Genomic DNA, 22,571 nt, shown 5'->3' with positions numbered 1-22,571 from the left:
TCTCTGTGTTGTAGTTTTTAGAAAAATTTCAATTATTATGTGTTATAGTTCTATACATATAAAGTAGTTCTCGTGCACAAAATCCAGTCGATTCAATACAGAAGGATTTATTATACAGACAAACCTTGTCATCTCAAACTCAATGCGACTGAGAAAAACTTTGAGATACTTCAAGATATCCAGGATAAAATACTTAAAGAATTAGGAGTTGGGACTTCCAAATCACTTTGACATACCCATGCTACTCGAAATATCAGTATTTGAGATTGCGAAGGTTAATTGTATTTATATATAGAAGAATGTGGCCATAATTCATATTTGGAATGTTGTCTTTATAGTCTGAACAAGATACCTGATTGTTAGTTTCTCTGATCTAAATTCTTTGAAATCATTTTTTAATAGAAAGTGGAACTTAAATGTAAAGATAACTTGAGCACCCATACCTTAAATCATATCTGATATGTCAAATTGATTTTGGAAGTCTCAACATATTATTTCTATTAGTATTATCCTTGAATTCTTGGTTAGGCCATCTTTAATAAATTGTTTGCTTGCCCTCAGCTCCCAACCGACTGACTATAATGGCCCGACTCAGAAACCTTTTTTACATTCCAGGACATGATATTTTCTTTTTATTCCTCTTTTCCAGGTAACAAATATGTTGAAATTTTCTGGAAAAAGTTTTCCCACCAACATTGACCCAATAATTTTACCCCGCATTGGGAGGGGGCAAGCAAACATTATTTTAGAATGGCCTTATTGATTATCATAATTTTTTTTACTCCGTCCCATTGAGTTTGTGACAATCATTGGCAACAGAAGCAAATTGAAAGTGGGAGGAGGGGCAAATTGAAAGAGAAAAAAATCAATCCAAAAAAAATACTTCACATAATGACGAAAAAAAAAAGAAGGGAAAATAGTGATACTCCAAATGTGAAAATCCAATATTCTGGGGTGGAGAGGGTTGGGGTAGAATCAAACTTCTATCAATGCTAGTTTTTACTCGCACTCTACCGCTTACCCTTGTTTGACTACACTGAAACCTCTGCCTGTTGAAAGGGGGTGGGGGTGGATAATCCTACGCCCCTATGTGAAATGGCTAGATTGTGTATATTTTTGCAAAAAAAAAAAAAGAAGGGGGCAGCTTAGCTCCCCATCCCGTTCCGACGCCTTTGACAATGAAGGAGGTGTGACTATAAGATCAACAAAAGAAATTGGGAAGGGTTGTTTGGAGTTTATTTCAAAAGATGCTAATAAAGGTAGAGAAAGAGAGAAAATGAACATAAAGAGGGTTTTTGATGACAAAAAATATTGAGTGAAACTTTGTCAAATCTGGATGTTTTGTAATCCAAAACCTTGTCTAATACCATGTAAACTTAAAGTCTCATTGCAATGAATTCAATTGTTTTTAAATGTTGAATTTAAGATGTTGCCTCTTTGCAACCAGTGTTGTCTGGATCTGTGTGTACAAAACTTGTTTGATCGGATCAGACAAGTTTTGTACACAGACAATTAGAAATACAAGGTCAAAACATTAAAAACAACAATTTTACTATGTCTTTCAAAAGGAACAAAGATAAAGAGAATTTTTACAGTCAGGAGACTATTATGTATGTAAAGTTAGACAAAATTTCAATGGTTGGTTGTTTAAAATGTTATATAATACCCAATCCTTTCAATCTTGGATCCAGATGGAAATGAAGATAGTTAATAATAATGTGGCTATCAGATGAGAAAGTATAAGCAAAGTTGTAATTATACCTAAAAGAGTCCCCAAAGTTCTTCCTCAGAATCTACCACTATTTTTATGCCCTGCCATGAATATGAATGGCAGGGGGATATAGTGTTTGTCATGCTTGTCTTCTGTTCTTCCATCTGTCCTTCTGTCACACTCTGCATTTATCTCAGTTCAAAGCTATAAGTTTCAAAGAAACTTAATTCAAGATATTTTTATCAAACTTCAATGCCGATACATATTAATAAGAGCTATTCAACAGCAGCAACATTTTTTTTACCTTGACCTCACTTTTCTTAAATTTGTGTTTAGCTCAGTTTTAAAAAAAAAACATTCAAGATAGCGTAACCAAGCGTAATTATGCTGATACATGTTCAAGTAAGCTATTCAACTGCATAAAAAATGTTTGACCTTGAACTTTCCTGTGACCATGACATCACTTTTCTTAAATTTGCATTTTTCTTAGTTTTTAAAGAAATATTTTTATGTAAGCTTATGCACTTATACATTATTTGGTAAGAGTTTATCATCTACATCAAACTCTTTAGATTTCAGTTTCAACTGCAAAAAATTAAACTAGTCAGTAAAACTCATTTAGTATGAACACAGATATTGCGAATTCATGGATATCGTGAAGTTTTTTTAATCCACAACTATATAAGTTTTACGAATTTCTTAATTTACTTATACTGATATAAGGTATTACGGATATAGCAAAGTAATTTCACTGATCCCAGTGACTTCAGTATAACCAAGTTTCACTGTACTCAAGATATTCTCTACAAAGTTTTATGCACAGTTGCACTAATAAAAATTTTCATGTTGCATTATTAATATCCCCTCAGTGGGACATTCAAGTCCTATGGACATATTTTTGGTTTATGTTTTTACCAAAAGAAAATTAAGTCTAGTCAAGATTTTGATTTTACATAAGATCAAGGTCATAGTCATATAGGCAAAGGTCTAATACATGTACTATTATTTTTTCATTGCCGTCACTATAGAGGCGTACTTCTATTTGTCTCACAAATAAATAATTTTTTGTTGTAATGATTGGTTTTGAATAATTGAACAAGAATAATTATACAATATACCCTAACACCAGTATATGAAAAGTACATGACTGAGACAGAATTACCATGATTGTGAAATGTAATCCAAGATAGCCTGTGGTTATAGTTTTCAGTAGTAAATATATGAAAGTACTTTTATACTTAAAAAATAGGATTTTAGATAATTACGGATTTTTTTATGACAGAGTAGAATAATGGTTATTGGAAAATGAAAGATTTTTTTCTACATTTTACTGATCCAATAATTTTAACTATATTGCAGAATATGACGTTAAAATTTCCCATTTTCATAAATTGTACTAGTCTAAAGGCTCATTGTCTCCAAGCAGCACTATATTAGACCCTGGCAGATGACCAACTCCATGTTTAGTTAATATTTTTGGGATTTAAGGATTGATTTTGTGGTTGTGATGGTATAAGTTTACTCAGTTTCCAGTGGTATTTTAGAGTCTGGACCCATTACTTGATAGCAGTATTGAGCTTAGAAAGTGTCAATGGACCAATTCGCATAGCAGTTTTTGTCTGGGAAATTGTGATTGACACATCAAAAGGCTTCCAGCAATGAAACAATATTGATCTCGCCGATGCAATATTTTAGTCTGTAAAGAAAATTACATCTTTTGTGACATTGTGTAAATATTTTCTCAGATAATTGTTGGTATCAATTTAATATGGCTTGCTTTCTATAGATCATATAAGGCTTTGGCATTGGTATTTCTGTACAGAAAAAAATGTTTGTTTGATTAAAATGTATCTTTATCAAGAACCTGAAATTCAAATCAACAATACTATATTATTAAATAAGTGCCCTGTCCTTCAGTTTGAGCTTGTTATGCAATAGCAATATTAGTTTTAAAAAGAGAGTTGGAAACTGTTATTTAACAAAGGCCCTTTTGATCAGAGGGGGTGTCATATGATCCTCCCTAAAAATAGTTTGACAAAGGGGGGACTGGGCTAAATTTCTACTGGTACCTGACTTGAGAAAATAATGCTAATATAATCAAGCCAAGGTCATTTGTGAAAAAAGGAATATTAAAAAGTCATTTAAATAAAAGTGCTGGTACTCACATATTTGAATTAAGATTTTGAATGAAGTAAACAAATTAATTGTAAAGACTGGATTTCTGGTTTGATTCTTCTTCACACTATATACACAGCAAATTGTTGTCAACATTAAACAAAATGACTCCATTGCAGAGCCTGCAGAATTGGGCTATAATTGTGTGAGAGAACAATGATTTGGTTTTCTCATGTAATAACAAAACTCGGTAATTTATGTCCTAATCATGGGACAGTTAAATTTCAGTCAGACCTCTAAACTAACTCTAAAGTATTTTCACAGAAGGGCTGACCATATTTTAGGGTTCAGTAAATACAATGGAAACGTTACTTTAATTTATATAAGCTGCAATTAGTCTACGGTAAAGAAGAATTAAGGACCTGAAGTAACAGTGAAAAGTTTTTCATCACGTTTCATATGCTAAAATTACCATACCAGTATCTATTTTATTACAGGTAACAACATATACACCTGTGGATATTTAGATTCAATTTATTATGCCCCCTTGAAGAAGGGAGGGCATATTGCTCTGCTGCTATCTCTCTGTCGGTTCACCATCAGTTTCCTTTCGTTTTCTTTGAAGAGGTTGCTCATATTGAAATGAAATTTGGTACACAGATTTATTATAAAAATATCTAGGTCATGTTCTGTTTGGGACACCATCGGGTCTCTTTTGACAGAGTTATGCCCCTTGCATTTAAAATTTTTTACAGCATTTATAGGTAACCATAACCTTGTGGAAACACAGATGTAATTTATTATAACAGGTTAAAGCACCTGTGGATACACAAATCTACATTGTAATTTATTGCAGGTAACCACATTGTTCATTATTAATATGGTAACCGCATCTTTTGATACAAAGATATAAGTTATTATAAGTAATTATTACATGTAACATACCTGTGAATGCACATATATAATTCATTTTTTTTTCAGGTAACCACACCTATGGATAGAGAGATCTAAGTTATTATTACAGGTTACCTCACCTATGGATACACAGATCTAAGTTATCATTACAGGTAACCTCATCTATGGATACACAGATCTAAGTTATTATTACAGGTAACCACACCTATGGATACACAGATCTAAGTTATTATTACAGGTTACCTCACCTATGGATACACAGATCTAAGTTATTATTACAGGTTACCTCACCTATGGATACACAGATCTAAATTATTATTACAGGTTACCACACCTATGGATACACAGATCTAAGTTATTATTACAGGTTACCTCACCTATGGATACACAGATCTAAGTTATTATTACAGGTTACCTCACCTATGGATACACAGATCTAAATTATTATTACAGGTAACCTCACCTATGGATACACAGATCTAAGTTATTATTACAGGTAACCACACCTATGGATACACAGATCTAAGTTATTATTACAGGTAACCACACCTATGGATACACAGATCTAAGTTATCATTACAGGTTACCACACCTATGGATACACTGATCTAAGTTATAATTACAGGTAACCTCACCTATGGATACACAGATCTAAGTTATTATTACAGGTAACCACACCTATGGATACACAGATCTAAGTTATCATTACAGGTAACCTCACCTATGGATACACAGATCTAAGTTATCATTACAGGTTACCACACCTATGGATACACTGATCTAAGTTATTATTACAGGTAACCTCACCTATGGATACACAGATCTAAGTTATTATTACAGGTAACCACACCTATGGATACACAGATCTAAGTTATTATTACAGGTAACCTCACCTATGGATACACTGATCTAAGTTATTATTACAGGTAACCTCACCTATGGATACACAGATCTAAGTTATCATTACAGGTAACCTCACCTATGGATACACAGATATAAGTTATTATTACAGGTAACCTCACCTATGGATACACAGATATAAGTTATTATTACAGGTAACCTCACCTATGGATACACTGATCTAAGTTATTATTACAGGTAATCTCACCTATGGATACACAGATCTACGTTATTATTACAGGTAACCACACCTATGGATACACAGATCTAAGTTATTATTACAGGTAACCTCACCTATGGATACACAGATATAAGTTATTATTACAGGTTACCTCACCTATGGATACACAGATCTAAGTTATCATTACAGGTAACCTCACCTATGGATACACAGATCTAAGTTATCATTACAGGTAACCTCACCTATGGATACACAGATCTAAGTTATTATTACAGGTAACCACACCTACGGATACACAGATCTAAGTTATTATTACAGGTTACCACACCCGTGGATACACAGATCTAAGTTATTATTACAGGTAATCTCACCTATGGATACACAGATCTAAGTTATCATTACAGGTAACCTCACCTATGGATACACAGAACTATCATTACAGGTAACCTCACCTATGGATACACAGATCTAAGTTATTATTACAGGTACATGTAACCACACCTATGGATACACAGATCTAAGTTATTATTACAGGTAACGTCACCTATGGATACACAGATATAAGTTATTATTACATGTAACCTTACCTATGGATACACAGATCTAAGTTTTTATTACTGGTAACCATACTGTTGATTATTATTATTACAGGTAACAACACCTGTCGATATACAGATGGTCCATGGGAAGCATGTGATGTTACCACTGACACAATGGCTAAAACCCTGACCTTGACCTCTGGTGACACCAATAACTGCCCACAAACAAAGGTCATGCGTAAACCATGCCGAAAATGTTAGTACCCAAGTAAGCAAAGTTGATTATGCACACTGAATTTTGGTTGAGGGTTTCAATTAATTTTAAAATGAGTTTAATATTCATCTATTTATTTATTATCTCTTTGAAGTTTATAAAAATATTAAAATTCTTCTGTAACAATATTCTACTAGTAATTTATTATTGTCATCTTTTGTAGCCTGCCAATACAAGGCTGGTAAATGGGGGCGCTGTGATCCTAAAACTGGTCTTGTAGAACGTCAGGATCGACTCAAACCTAACAGTGCTAAATTCTGTGCTCAGTATAGAACTCTGACTAAAAACTGCCGGAGAATGAAAAAGAGTGAGTAATTTTTATTGGAGGATTTTCTTTTTAAAAACATTTCTTTTTCTAAAAACACCATTTATTGTCATGCATCTTTTTTTATATATATTTGTGAAAGTTTCTTTAATTGCAATGTGGTGTTCTGTTGTAAATGATATTTCAACAATTTGAATATTGATACTATAGCAATACCATGACACATCAATAGTCTTGTCCTGAAACAATTCCCTCAATAAAACTGTCACTTGTAGTTATGAACCTTATTTGTAATCAGAAGCTGAATTAAACTTCTACTAAACACTGATTCCCCTAGCTTTCCGCATTTCTTAATCTATTACTTCTGGCATGGAAACCTTGCACCAATAGCTTAATTTACCAAAGAACATTTGCATTCCTGCCCCAGAACAAATAATAAAAACTGAAGCGAGAGGAAATGAATATTTAAATTTGTAGCAATGGTCCCTTACTACAAGAAATTCATTCTACAAGTAATTTGTCAGGAGGAAGAAGCAATCAGTGTTGAACAAAGGCTAACAATTCTTTTCAATGTCCATTAATCTTTTAGCTTGACCTGAGCCCATGTGTGTGAATACAATGTTAGAACTATAGAGTCTATGCACCAGCTATTGTTTCTTAAAATGTACATGAGTTAATTTGTTCAATACCTATGATGTACGGTTTTACTTTTAAACTTTAATTACAATGTTCAAACTGGTGAATGTACATACTTCTTCTGTACTTAACAGAATGCCCTAGCTGTCATCTACTTTATTAATACTTATAACATTTTATAAAACTATGCACTATAGGAAACTCCTGCAAGTACACAGTGAGTCCATGGGGACCATGTGACCCGTCGACTAAGAAGAGGACCAAAGTCTTGACCCTGGTGAAGGGAAACGCCATCAAATGTAAATCTACAAAAGAGATTCACAGACTCTGTATCAGACCAGATGGAAGAGGTCAGTTTGTCTGTCTGTATTTGGGGGGGGGGGGGGGGGGTGGGGCGGGGGGGTGGGAAAGGGTGTGTTTTTTTGTGTGCGTGTCGAGTGTGTAATAACCTCATATGCCCTGTATCAATACATTTCACCTCATGTTGACCTTTATACATCAATTCTTTTTCATTTAAAGTTATTATTTCCATTTTTGTGTCCATATTTGATCAGATGTCATCAGAAAGTCTCGTAAATAGACCTCAGATGTGTTTGAATGCTGTGAAAATAAAAGAAGAAAATGAGGTTTGATTGATGAAAAAATCTTCAGTCCGGAATGGTCTTGTTAGAATAGAGAATATAGATTAATATTGTGGTCAGCTGAATCTCTATCAGTGTAGCAGCTGTGAAATCATTCCCTGAACAAATTGATCGTATTTCACTCTTTCATTTTCACTAATCACATCATGGATTGACACTAAATTGTATATAAAATGTACTAGAATATCACGTTCACTTAATCTTACATGGTTTTTCTTCTTTTCATATTTTTTATGGCAGTTTTGGTGGGGGATATTTCAGTGGTATTTTTTTTAAATAAAAGAGTCCAAAGGGCTTTATGGATCACCTTAGTATATTTACTATATTACAGATGTAATAAATCCACTTTGTAGTATAAAATAAAATAAATAAAAGTATTAATGTGGATGTGCCCCGAGAGCAAGATATTCATCAAGAGCCATGAATTTCACAATTTCAGAAGAGACACCCTAGCTGACTTATCAAAGGCATGTAGACTACATGTACCGGTATATTGTTTGTATGATAAATACCCAGGGACAGGCCTAGGATCAAGGATTTTCAAAGAATTTTTGCATCATATTCACCATATAATCAATAGAGAGCTGTCCTAACCGCAAACCCTTGAATCAGGAGCCATGATTTTCACAAGAGGCACCCTTCTTTTCATTATCATGCATGCACTCAGTTTGTTTCCCAAATACTGAGGGGAGAGATGAGGATTTTCATAGAGTTAATGAATTTTCAATTTAAAATAAGAGCCCCAGGGCTATTCAGAACTTCAGTCTCATGGCTATGAATTACAAAGTTTTGGAAAAAGCACCCTTGCTAGATGTTACAATATATTGCACTTAGTTTGTTTGCTAATTACCAAAGTGCATAAAAGATTTTCACACAAATAATGCATTTTCATTATGGAGGAGGCACAATTTTTGGCACAAATTGTGTTCTCTTTCAGCCATAGTAGCCATTTTAAAAAAATCCATATAATGGTTTAGGGGTTCCAGAGAACAAGTTAAAAAAGTAAGTAACGTAACCATGTGCATGACGTATGACACAAACGAAAAAAGATCGCAGAAGGTCACCCAAAAAACCTTTAAGAAACCATGCTGTTAATTTGGAATTCTAAAACTCTTTAAATTACTATAAAGGATTTATGCTTTTTTCTTTCAGAACGCTGTTTCTTTGGCCAGTGGAAGGATTGGGAGGGGTGTCTTAATGGGGTCCAGAAGAAGCAGAGGGAGGTCCTACAGGGGGGAGAGGAATGTCAGATCCGCGCGGTCAGGACGAGAGCCTGCTAGTCACAGAAACTCTGTGTAGAGGAAGGATCTCCCCTCGTGTGCAGTTGGATCACTGAAAACAATTATTATTAGTGGTCAGGAGCTGATTTTTTTATGTGTTAAACTTATTTAATTATTCATAGTGTCAATTATCTTCTGTTCATATTGAATGGGACTAAGACTTGTGGTGTTATATATGATGATGTTTCCTTAATCATTTGTTATGATATTTAGGATGCATATAGAGATATTTATTTTCAAACTTAATTATTAGACATTTTACATTTGATTAAACGTATGAATTTTGAAATTTTTACGCACAGGTTAAAAATATTAGACTATTATAGTAATTATTTTCAAATGAAAAATATTTTACGTCATCATATTATGGACGACAAGAAGACAGTGCAATCCACACAAGTATCATTTACTCTGACATAATTGTCAGTGAAGAAGTTCAATTTCAAAACGCAATGGTGCTGAATATTTTATTACGTTTCTCATTTTCAATTTTGATTGATTTTTCTCCTTTTAGGATGTGGAAGCCATGTATCTCAATTATTAATTTGAATTTATATCATTGAGGATGTATAATTAGAATAAGGTCTTGTTAAAATGTCTCCATATTCCCTGAAAAAATAGATGGAAATATCAGAAGTTTAAAAACAACAGATGTGAAAGAGAAAATTTTCTGCACTTAGACTCAATTTGATTTAGTTGAGCTGAAATGTTATTTCTTTGTAAACACACAAATTACTAAGGCTTTGCTTTTTGACTTATTATTAATCGCAGCCAGATGTTGTAGGGACTAAATATTTTGTCTGGTGTCCCTACGGCATCTCGCTTAAACCCCAGTCACATTTCCAAAAACGACCAACGGCCGACGGGTTTTGAACCAAAAATGGGATTCTTCGGGTGACAGTCGGCAGTTCATCGGCCGTTGTCTTGCCCGATTTTGACCACTCTTTTTTGTCGGCCGACCAATTTTTTGTCCATCGGTCCAAGTTATAATATTTTCTGCATCGGTGGCCGATTTCTTCACTTGAAGTTATCTGTCGACCAACCTTCGATCATCGTCCGACTATCGGCAGTCAGTTTATTAAGTCGGTCGTCCGTCGTTTGACAATAAGGGTGTTTAAAATTTCGGCCGATGGTTAAAATCAAACTGTAGCTCAGAGCTCGATGATCGGGCGACGGTTGGTCGACTTGAGAATATTTTACCTATTAAGGATGCAATAACACAAACAAAATTTTGATGCATGGATTGATGTATATTTTTTGAACGGAAATAACATAAATAATTAATCCGTGAGATATAAAGAAATCTTAAGTATTATTTGCTGCATAGATATGTTTTTATGCAATTCTATACAAAATTTTGCACAAATTTTAACATTGAGTCGCAATCTTATAAAATTCTGCCACTTTGCCTTGCAAACATTATTCACGTCATCTATTTGAATATAGATCTATGAAAAAATATTGCCAATTTCTAAAGAAAAGAGATTTTTTGTGTTATTTATCCAAGTCATCGGTGTTTCTAGGAATCAATGTGACTGCTCCGTGTCGCCCGATACTTGTTTCGGCCGATCATGTTCTTTCAGCCGACAAGACCAGAAAATTTAATCGCCCGACCATCGGCTTAAATGTGACCAAGGCATTACAGATATCAACTTATTATTTAATCTGAGAGATACATGAATTTTTTTTCATGATAATCTGTCAGAAATATCATTCCTCTTCAAACTGAAGTTTTATATATCCATTTTTTCAAATCAAATTTTAAATCAAATTGTTATCATGATTTTTACTTATAATTGAAATTATTACAGTGTACATGTACTTAAAGTAGATACATTTTTATTGTTGTAAATACAAATTGTTGTAAATACAAAATTTATATCGTGACTCTATACATGTAGTAGAAATTTGATTAAGTATAAATTAGCAATAAATGGAGCTGTGAAATACAAAAGGTAATTTTTGAGGGGTTTTGTTTGAGCACTCCATGCAGATTTTCTTTTAAATGTGAAATAAAAAACAACGAAAAAAAGTCTCAAATTACTGATTATTTATTAACAAACTTTTAGATGCTAATATCCTATCTATTCTGATTTTTGTTTTAATATTCTAATATTTCATTTGCTGTTTTTTTTTTTAATTAAATATTTAGATTAAATTTTGTTCAATGCTGCCAGACGGAAATGTTACAGTAACCATTGTTCAGACGTTACTTTCCAACATCCATTTTCAGATTATCCAGAAATCTTGTAACCTCATGTGAGTGCCGAAGAGAAACAGCATAACAATGTCTGTATACTCTTACCTTTTAGTGATAGATGAGACCAAACATGTTTATTTTAATAATTCAAAAAAGTTTTACCTATATCTGAATGAAATTTAAAGGCAAAAGAACAAGGTCAAAATAGATCGAGGTATTAATACATGTATTACATTTTGTCAATAAATTTTAATTTTTTAAGATTTATACAGCAGTTATGACATTACTTTTGAACCAATCCATGTAATTATTCCCTCAAGAACTTGCACAAACGTGGTTGTGAGATAATTTTATAGATTGTTAAACATTCAGAGGAAACTTGTTTGCCATTAGCAACTCTCATTTTTCATAAAATTTAACAACTTAATTGCTCTCTGTGAACTATATAATTAAGGATAGCTAATAAAATATCTGATTTTAAGCATACTTTCCTGAACTTATTGATTTCTAACCAACAGTGATAAAATCAGTTAGAGTTTAAAGAGAATACACTAGGGAAAAAAGAAAGAAAAAAAAATGATAAAGGAAAGACAACTCTTGACTTCTACATAGAACTTAGTAAAGGAAAATATACGTATACTTAAAATAAATATTACTGGTATATACTGTATGTGTACATTAATTGGTGTATTAAAAATTTAGCTCAGTATCTAAATATCGAGTTTTTGGCATATTTAAGAATTAGCAACACACACCAATGCAGTGCGCATCTTGTATTTATAAATTTTTTAAAGATTTCATAGCGGACTTCATGAATTAGCGCATCATTGTCTGCGCCAGATTTGCTTGAATATGAAGCCTGCTATTTTATGTAAAAATACAGTATGTGTGCTGTTATCTGCATACTTTATTTCATGCTTTTTATTAACATAAAATCCTGGATAAAAATGACAAAGCAAACAAAAAGAAAAAGACAGTATCTGGTTTTGAATTTTAAGTTTAATCATTAAGTAATCATCCTGCTCGGCAGAAATGTATGACACACCCTCTTATATCACAGTCATTAACTATCACTCCCAGAAAATGATCCAAACACACAACATGTACAACAAAACAACAATTGTAACAAAATTATGTCTTAACTGACAGACAGACGGCACCTGTTTCAAACTTATGTTGAATGATGGACAATAGTAATTCATTTGTACTATTAATAAGTGCTATGTGTATACGTTTAGTAGTTACTCGATTTTGAAGTAAGACTATGAATGGAAACATTTACATGAACCAGAAGTTATCAATGTATACATACATATATAGCAAAACTTTACTGTGTGTTTGTTGATATTATACATATGATAAATTATATGGCATCTAAGAGTTGTTACATACCAGTAAATAAAGAACATACAGTTAAAGGCTAAAAACAGCATATGTAACAATTTTATATCACTGAAACAAGAAAACTGATGATGATCTGTCTGCTACAAATACAAATATATGATGATATATCATTAACCGATTTATTCTATACTTTAGAAACCTACTAGTACAATTCTATTATTGAAACAGAGTCCTTATCATAGGCATTTTATAGTTTTAGTAGCATTGGTTTTTCACCTATAAAACAAAAGTCTGGTTTTAGCTGGACATTAACCTCAGTCACTGTTCATCTGTAGAAGGGAGTTGATGGTTGCGTCCTTGTTGCCACGGTTAGCCTCCAGCACTGACCTTATGACCTCGTCCTCCATATTGGGGAACATGTCCTTGACCTGCTTGAAGTCTTCCTCTGTGAATAGAGGGCGTTGTGGTTGGGGGGTTCCCCCTTGTTGAGGGTAAACGGGCATTCCAGCGGGCACAGGTTGAACTAGAAAACAAAAAAATTTAAGTTTGTATTAGACTGAAGTGTTGATTTCACTACCCAGCAATTGAGTATATCTTAAAATGATGGCTATGAAAATCTAAAGAAGAAGTATTTTAGGCATTTTAAACATTTGTGTAAAGTAAAGGGATTACAAAGTAAATGGATTTGGCATTTTTTATTTTTCCTTGATATAGGTTTACACTTGTATACCCATCTTACATTGGTTGGCCAGATCCAAGAGAATGAATCAAGATTCTTAGCTTTAAATCAAGGGACCATGTAGAAACTGATTTAAATGATACTTCAGGTGTGCAAAATTATAGAACATACAAAGGCAGGTTAACATTCTAAATACATGTAAGTTCTATGACTATGTTGTCTCACTGCCCATGTATTTATCTTGAACTACATATACATGTACCTTTTAATATAAATTAAAGAAGTGAAGAACAAAGACAAATTAATGTTCTGATTGACACAGTATCATACATTCAGGTTCATGAAATTACCATGATGTACTTAATTGTACAAATATTTTAAGAACTGCCATAACCAAATAGAAACTACAACAAAATTAGTATTGGTATATTTACATGTATATAGATAAACATAACTGTATACTAGTATATAAAGGAGCAATAAGAATTGCAGTACATCTATTCATTTTTGTCAAAACCATGCAAAAACATTCTAGACTAACCTAATGATTCTGAATATATGTACATAAACTTAATTTTATAGGAAATGTAAGAGCATGCACCAAAATTCCATACAGACACAACTTAAATGCAAGAACATCTGGAAAATAAAAAAGAAAGTGGAAACAAACCCTTAAATTTTTTTTTGGCTGAAATTGCTGACTTGCATAAGTTTATATATGCATGGTCACACTTAACCTCTTCCCTACAACACATTGATTTACAGAAAGGACGATAAACTTGTATTACATAGCCTAGGCTGAAACAATAATTTTCTTGTCAACGAGTACATTATCTAAACAATTTCAATGCTCTTCAGTTTACTATTTGTTTTCAATAACAAATATTTTTAAAACTACCAGCAGTGTGGGTAGGAGCAAGTGTCCATAGTAAATTAGTAACAGTTGTAAATGGCCCATTTATTACACCTGTACCTACACCGTGATTTTCGATTCTCAGATGGGGGATGAAAATTCCACTTAGGAATTAACCTAATCTTAATGTTTTGACTTAATCATTCATTCATCAAAGATATATTGTCAAGGTACTAGCTAGCCAGATGGACAATGTGATTGCTATACTTATGCCCCGCTTCTTAGGTCCCAGGTTCAAAAAAGGTATTAAAAAAAATAGGTACACAGACAGTCCCTAAAATTATATGAGGGGTTGTAATAACAAGAAATTAAAACAGATGCATAGATTGATAACACAAAAAATTCCTTTCTTTATAAAGTATGGCTATACCAAATAGAAGTTGACAAGGCCAGTAGATGTACATCAAAACGCAAAAAGATTTTTTAAAAACATTGTAAATAACAGTTAGTAAAAACCTAAATTTTGCCAACACAATGCACATTACCTGCAATGGGAAACCCTCCTGTAATATCGTAAGATTTTATTTATGGTTACTCTGCTCAGAATAATACTGCTAGGGATACTGAAAGCAGCCAATTCCAAGTTTTATAAAATCACACAATTCCAATGGAGGTTTCTAGTTTTATTAAAACATTGTTTAGATCCATGTATAGAATAGAATATGTTTAGCAAAAAGCAAAACAACTGCCTTAATACAACCATATTCCCTTTAAGCCTTGAGTAAAGCTTTTAAGAAGACAGACATCACTGGCATTGGTAGAGCTCTGAAGAGAAACAGCTCCTTAAGGACTTACCTATTGGTTGGGGGTAGTACACGACGGGCTGCTGGTATAGAACTGGGGTGGGTTGTACTGCTGGTTGCTGTACCTCCTATGAAAACATAAAGAAACATGCTATAAAGTACTATATCCTAACCTACTATATAAATTGTAATTAGGCATTATACACTTATTTCATGGCTACAAGGGGAACAGTCAAACTGTTGTCCTTCAGCCTCGGGCAACAGTTTCCAAAGTCTTCCCCATTACCTCGGGACAACAGTTTGACTGTTCCCCTCATTGTCATGAAATAAGCGTATACTGTATTCAAATTCATTATCAATACATTGTGCACACAGCGTCAATAAACACTGCACACTTCATGCCGATTTGATCGTCTTATAACAACTTTCTTTGAATTCTCGTTGGGGTCCATTTTCTTCATAAGTTTTCAATCTAGTTCGATTTTCTCACCTGGTTTACCTTAGCGCCATCAACTAACTAGATTACCAATCATAGTTTGGCACTTGCATTCATTGAAGAAGCCATTACAAGATACAGAAAAGCGTTTGAAAGATTACGATCAGTCGGTTATAGGGAATTCGTACGAAATTTGGTCAGATTGACACAAGTTCTTCTGTCAACAATTACCAGTCATTTGGACTGACACGGAATGCAAAGTAATCTGTCTTTGGTTGTTTCTATCGGTTTTGCTGACAGGATCGAAAGATTTCAAGAACTCTGAAACTATGGGACAGCTTATGTTCAAAAGAATAGCTTCAACCTGTAACTTACATTTAGTGACATAACAAGGTTAATCATTCCTTCCTTCTCGTCTCCTTGACGACCACTCAGGGGGAACCACTCATTCATTGTATCACCATTGAGGACAGATTGAGGAATGCTAATGTATGCCCAGGCAATGCGGTCATCCATTGTAAACTGTTTCTGTAACAAAAAATACAAACAAAAATTACCAAACTCCATACTACATTTTTATATTTCGAAATAATTAAATTTTTCATATGGTTATTAAAATCAGAACACTTGATACACATTTTCTGAAGGCACTTTATGTGAAAAATTTATGTTACATTTAGATCTTCTTTATTTATGGCAGTACATATGTATTTTTTTCATAGCTATATAATCGTATAATTTTTTTTACCTCATCAAAAATCTCTAAATACATAGAATCTACTCCATGGGGGAGATATCTACAAATAAGACAGAACAATGTTAGAAAATAAATTTACATTTTGATGAGTAAATCTTCAGGAAAAAGTCAATAAGTTCAAAGATAATGATGATGTCCTTTATGCAAAGATAAAAATTAATTAAAGAAGAGGCTTAAATGCTGTAACACCCACTCAAGTAACTTTGATAATGCGTTCTTCAGGAGCTGGTTATTTATTTTTTCATTTTTCCTCATAATGATTGCACAAAAAATATTGATTCAAAATTGTTGACAAAAGAGTTATGATAAATTCACACACTTTGGGATGCTTTCACCATTGCAATGATCAATACATGTATAGCCCTATTGTTCTGGGGAAGATATTTTCCTTTACACATGCATTACCAGTACATTTTGTATTACATAAATTTTGGATTTCCGATTCTGTCCCAACCTGCTTCCAATCTTCTATGTTTATCATATATATACTAAAAAAGAGTTTGGTGTTCTCCAGAGATTTTAAAAGATTTTTTCTTATATTCCTTTGTAAAAAAATTGCTCGTTTGTTGAAATTGTTCCATACTTCTGGAGAAGGAGATAATTTTTTTTGACAACAACGATATATAGTCAACAGACATTTTTTATCAGAAAAGCTCACTCAAGTCTTTGGTTCAGGTGAGCTAAAACAATATGGTATACAAAAAAATGTAACATTGACAAATTGTAATTTCACCTGCATAAACATAAAGTACTGTAAACCAATGGAACTTTTCCTACTGATTAACTAAATGATATATAAATTTACTGATACAGTATCACATCATATTTATAATGCCTACAAATTGATGTCTTTGTTCCAGCGTGGATTCTTTGACCCATTGTAAGCTGTTGGAGTCTCTATCACAGAGTGACCAATCCTGATTCGGACATACGGATCCATCCTTGTTATTCCATAATTCTTTGCTAGTTTAGCCTGAAAACATTCATTATCTGTCAATCATAGTAATAAACTATTATTTTATGAAACAAATGGCAAAATGTGACAACCAAATATAATAGATATAAGTATATTCATCTTTAAAAAAATCATAGCATATTTTAGACATCAGAGTTCAAAATACATGTCTGAACATTTGTGAAATTGTTCTCAATTTATCTCTCATTTTAATGAATGTAAACAAAATTGACCAAATGTTAATTTTGATGTTTAACTCGTGTGTTTTTTAAGCCTATGGATGATACAGTAGAGTTACTTTATACCTGTACAACCGTTAGACTAAGACGTCCCTGTATGTTAGCTGGGATGGGGGCCATGAACCTGCTTGCCTGCTTGCTGCTGAGCTTGGAGGATCATGAGCTTATGCGTATTACAGTCCCCCAATCACTTGTTGCTGTGTGTTGTTGTAGGACACTCGCAGGAAGTCATAGGTTCTGATATGACTGCAACTGGAGAGTGTGGTGGAATGTTCATTATAAGAAGAATCAAAGAATATTCAAATATTAATTGAAAACCACATAAAACTGTTCCAGAATAAAAACAATGTATTGTAAAATAAAATAAATCCAGTTTAATGGCTACTTCAACCATGTATAGAATTTAGAAATTAAAATGTGACATTTCCCTCTACTTGTTTGTAGGATGTAGATGGTCGGATGGGCATGGTGGAGTGTATTCTGTCAGAGAACAAGGAGAAGTGGCTCGATTCTATGATGTAAGGTTTAGTCAGTCAGTCCCTTCTAAGACCACACTAAATGATAATACTCAAATACAATGTATTGAGTTGGGATTTACAGGAAGCAAATACTTTTTAAAATGTAAACTCTTTTGTTGCAATTGAGCCTTGGTTTTCAAATTATTTTCCTTTCCAAGTTGAACCAAAGCAGAACTCACTTAGTACGTATTATGACTGTTAATGCAAAAATTCAATAATCTGTAAAAAAAAAAAAAATGCCCTTTTTTGTTGCATGAGACTTAAAATTGTGTGACTACAATAGCATGGTTTATAGACACTGATACCTCCCCTTTACATTGAAGTTATTCCACCTAAAAAATTATTTGCAACTTAAGTTAGCATCATTGGTCATGTAAATATGTATTTTTCATGCATTAAAGAAATAAAGAGATTTTGCAAATTTTGTGTGCCGTTACAGTTTGTTTATCATTTTACACATCATGTTATCTTTGGACCAGGAAATTCAAAATGATGTTTGCTGATTAAAAGCAGAAGGAAACATTTATTTTGACTGTTCAACAATAATATGAGTTTGAAATATAAATCTATATGACACTGTTACACGTACAACAAGTAATTTCTTTTCAAAATGCAATATCAGGGTGTCAGGCTTTTTTCATGATACTCTTGACCTTGGCCATCCTCAAAGGGGTCGGGGAAGACTGCATATTTATGAAAAGGATGGATTCCATCTCAAGCAATGCAGGCATGTAAAAGAGATACTGTAGAAGATTTGTAAACCATTATTAAATGAATGCAAATTGTAATGAATGCAATGAGAAATGAACTACTCTGTCTGCCAATGTTGGCAGCGTATTCACAGGCATTTTAAGTTTACTTTATGAAATAAAACATATAGTACTGTTTTCTTACATTTGCAGTCAAGTAAAGAACAGAGTTATTGGAAACAACAAACAAAAAGATGAAATCATCCACCAGGGGGTAATCCCAAGGTAAAATTGTTTTCACTCTTACACAATACAATAATTGTCAGTTCAGTACATTCCCTGCAAAATATAGTGATCACCTCAAAAATGCATTAAATCAACCTGTACCAACATATTCTGACTTTTCTGTTGTTGCTTGTTTAAAAAAATTCTGCTGGTTATTTATTTAAAAACAGGTGCTTCAAATTGTTATAGATATGAATGTATTCAAAATGTTAGAAGCTTGCCCATTAATTGGTAAGTCATTGTTTTATCAGGTTATTACAATGGATCATTGATGAAGATATTCCAGTTGAACTGCGTACAGAGTCGGCCATTGTTCTAGGCAGTCTGGCCAAGGGTACCCCAGAAAACATCAGCTGTCTCGTGGACTCAGGCTGTGTGGCAGTACTACTCAAAGGTTTGAATTCTGTCATTCCTGTCTGAGCAGTGTTGAACTCTTACTGCTGTCAGACCATTTATTTCAACATAACCAGAATGTTAATATTGTGATGTATCAGTAAATTTACTCCTTTATTTCAAAAATTCATAAAAATTATTTCTTGATAAAAATAGTCTTTTAAAAAAGACTTCATAGTTCTTTTGTCATGGAGATACATGTAGTGGGATTGTTTATCAAAATTAATAATATTTTATTTAAAAAAATCTATTTATCCACAGCAATTTTGCAAGAAAAGAATAAATTTATATGGTGGTAACTGACATTATGGGATGATTTGATGCATGATGTAATGAATCTAATTTTTCAGATACATGTATAAAGTACTGGTATGCATTTTGTAGGGTTATCTAGCAATAATATCAAGTTTATTGAAGCCTGCTTACGATGTCTAAGGACCATATTTCTTAGTGAGAATTCTCCATTAGATCAAATTTATCAGGTTTGTACCAATTCATCTTGCTGTGAAATCATTATATTCAATATCTGTTGGTGTCATGGTTAACCCTTCGGATAGATTTATACCAGGTAAATATGAATCTCTAAACTAGGTATATCTTACATAACTATACATTCGTCAAAAGAAATAACATCTCTAACAAATGTGTGCATATAAAGCAAGGAATAAAACTGGCTCACATAAATTCAATCAATTCTAAAGTACTTATTTATCTCAGATGAAAATACATGTCCGTATTTTAAGTCCTTTCTCGTGATCTGGGAATTAGTTTTATAATGCATTATGTTTGACTTTTGACCTTATTGTCTCTATCAGGATCCCACAGTAGTTCCACATCTCATCAACATTCTGTCCAAGTCCCTGTGTACTCAGGAGTGTATCACTACTATATTCAGCAACTGCTGTAAGGTAAGGGTTGTCACTCTGTTGTTTGTTCTTGACACAAATTGCCTTCCACATCATTAGCCTGTTTTCTATTGGCTTTCGTACTTTTAAAACCAATAAATTGAGCTAGTAAACCTTATAACTTTAAATGCTTTAATAGAAAAGATTGGAAAAAAATGGTTTTAAGTAAAATATAATTTAAAATGGCAATGCAAGGAAGGGGGACGGTATATGGTTGGAGACCAAGGGCGGAAAGCGGAGAAGCTCTCAGGCTTTATAGTTTTATAGAAAAAAGTTTTCAACTAATTCAGCTAAACTTAATGTTAAACTAATGCAATTTCCTACAAATTTTAATACTTTTATAAAAAAAAAAAAAAAAAAAAAAAAATTCAAAATAAAAAGAAAAAATGATTGCTGCACTACTCATAATATTTGATTTATTTAATTATCAGATTAAAGTAAACACCATTGAATTTCGACGTGACTTTAATTCACAGTCGCAGTGTTAAGGCTTTGCATGTTTCAAGATTGTCAATCATTTGTCGCTTAAAGTTTTCATTTAAAGATGTCATTCCGAAATCGCTGAGAATCTCTTCTACGACAGTTTTCTCTCCCGCCAGTTTAGTGCTTGCGGAACGCTGAAAATACGTTATGCTCATATAAAGGCCGAGGATACCCGCGTTCGCATAACGTAATAGTGAATCGACATAATGTAGAAGAGTGCGCACAGTATGGCATAGCTTTTCACATCAGTTAATAAAGACTAAGATTGTCATGAAAAGTAAACATAACGAAATGCAAGTTGACGAAATAAAATTGTAGTATGTGTAAATGTCATAAAGAGTTGATATATGTAAAGGAAAGTTAACACGATGCAAAAGTAGTGTGGGTTAATGTTATAAAGAGTTGACATAATGTAATGGAAGGTTGGCACAATGCAATAGTTGGGTTAATGTCATAAAGAGTTGACATAATGTAATGGAAGGTTGACACAATGCAATAGTAGGGTGGGTTAATGTCATAAAGAGTTGACATTATATAAATGTTTCTCCTAATATTGTTGACACCCCAAGGAAAACCATTGTCAACCGACGCGTCAGCGGAGGTTGACGAGTTTTGGGGCAATTTCAAATGTTACCCTACACAGGCACCATTAATCTTATTATACTGAATGTCTTATTGCTTTAGGACAAAAAAAAACGTCGATCGTCTTTACGTTCATGTATATCTGCTTTCAACTCACCGGTTCACTAATCTCCTTATTGTTTGTTTGATACTCGAATTAGAGTCATTTATCATATAAAGTTTCAGTTAAAGCATGTTTCACACTCGCAAGCATGTATCGTCTGTCGTTTGTTGTTTTCAAGTAAGCTATATCGGACAGCTTTATTGACGTCAAAACCGGTTCTTTCAAACGCGCAACTAAGTTTTGAGAATTCTACGGTGAACCGTACGCGCACAATTTCCACGCATGTGGCATTACCGTTGTGTTACCCGTTGTCACGTGTGTTGCTAAGGCTCAGGGTAATCGAACGGATTGTTAACTGCGTGTAAACCGAAAGATTTTAGTAAACATGAAAGTATAATAAAATGTCAATGGAAGGTTGACACAGTGCAATAGTAGTGTTCTGCTATAAGGCAGTGACGGCGTTCCATACTTTTGAGATAAACAGGCTGACTATATATCAGTTCACCATATAAACTTGAATGAAGTATGAGTCCATTCCTCACTATGTTAACCAAATTACAAAATCCTATTCTGCACATGGAGATTTTAATTTGGTGTATCCAATTTTAATGCAATGGAATTTTAACTTTGATCACTTTAAAAGCCCATTGGGGATCATGATTCCTCTCTGTACCAAGACAAATCCTTTTAAAAGTGGATATATCAGCAAGTTATGTACCGTACGTTTTATATTATTAGTTATAAATATTATATATAAAAGAACATTTATCATCATAAAGCAAGACCTTTATTACTTACGGCAGACTGATAGACGGAGTGTGTAAAAATATATGTCCTCTCTGGCTTCCGCTTCGATTTCTCAGAATTCAACTTTAGGCTCATTTTAGCGA

The 22,571-nt window shown here is 33.2% G+C and overlaps 3 protein-coding genes across 3 annotated transcripts; 2 read left to right on the top strand and 1 right to left on the bottom strand.

The window, feature by feature from the left end:
- The first annotated feature begins 6,460 nt into the window (after positions 1 to 6,460).
- Positions 6,461 to 12,138, top strand: LOC134275054 (uncharacterized). The gene is made up of 4 exons (XM_062757296.1): positions 6,461 to 6,617; positions 6,799 to 6,942; positions 7,734 to 7,886; positions 9,330 to 12,138. The coding sequence occupies exons 1-4, from the start codon at positions 6,536 to 6,538 to the stop codon at positions 9,455 to 9,457; spliced, it is 507 nt and encodes a 168-aa protein (XP_062613280.1). The 5' UTR covers positions 6,461 to 6,535; the 3' UTR covers positions 9,458 to 12,138.
- Positions 12,139 to 12,636: 498 nt separating this feature from the next.
- LOC134275048 (toll-interacting protein-like) lies at positions 12,637 to 18,000 on the bottom strand. The gene is made up of 8 exons (XM_062757287.1): positions 17,971 to 18,000; positions 17,790 to 17,870; positions 17,369 to 17,502; positions 16,521 to 16,569; positions 16,148 to 16,300; positions 15,389 to 15,464; positions 15,079 to 15,096; positions 12,637 to 13,524 (listed from the first exon to the last, which is right to left on the bottom strand). Exons 1-8 carry the CDS (start codon positions 17,998 to 18,000, stop codon positions 13,316 to 13,318), a joined length of 750 nt encoding a protein of 249 aa, XP_062613271.1. The 3' UTR covers positions 12,637 to 13,315.
- Positions 18,001 to 18,163: 163 nt separating this feature from the next.
- Positions 18,164 to 20,599, top strand: LOC134275042 (armadillo repeat-containing protein 8-like). Its single transcript, XM_062757281.1, has 5 exons — positions 18,164 to 18,241; positions 19,144 to 19,215; positions 19,467 to 19,609; positions 19,993 to 20,090; positions 20,424 to 20,599. Exons 1-5 carry the CDS (start codon positions 18,183 to 18,185, stop codon positions 20,571 to 20,573), a joined length of 522 nt encoding a protein of 173 aa, XP_062613265.1. The 5' UTR covers positions 18,164 to 18,182; the 3' UTR covers positions 20,574 to 20,599.
- The last annotated feature ends 1,972 nt before the right edge of the window (positions 20,600 to 22,571 follow it).

Source organism: Saccostrea cucullata, unplaced genomic scaffold (genome assembly GCF_032062105.1).
Source record: "Saccostrea cucullata isolate Sc308-1 unplaced genomic scaffold, CSIRO_AGI_Scuc_v1 ctg659, whole genome shotgun sequence".
Lineage (NCBI taxonomy): Eukaryota > Metazoa > Mollusca > Bivalvia > Ostreida > Ostreidae > Saccostrea > Saccostrea cuccullata.
This window is presented reverse-complemented; position numbering and strand designations above follow the sequence as displayed.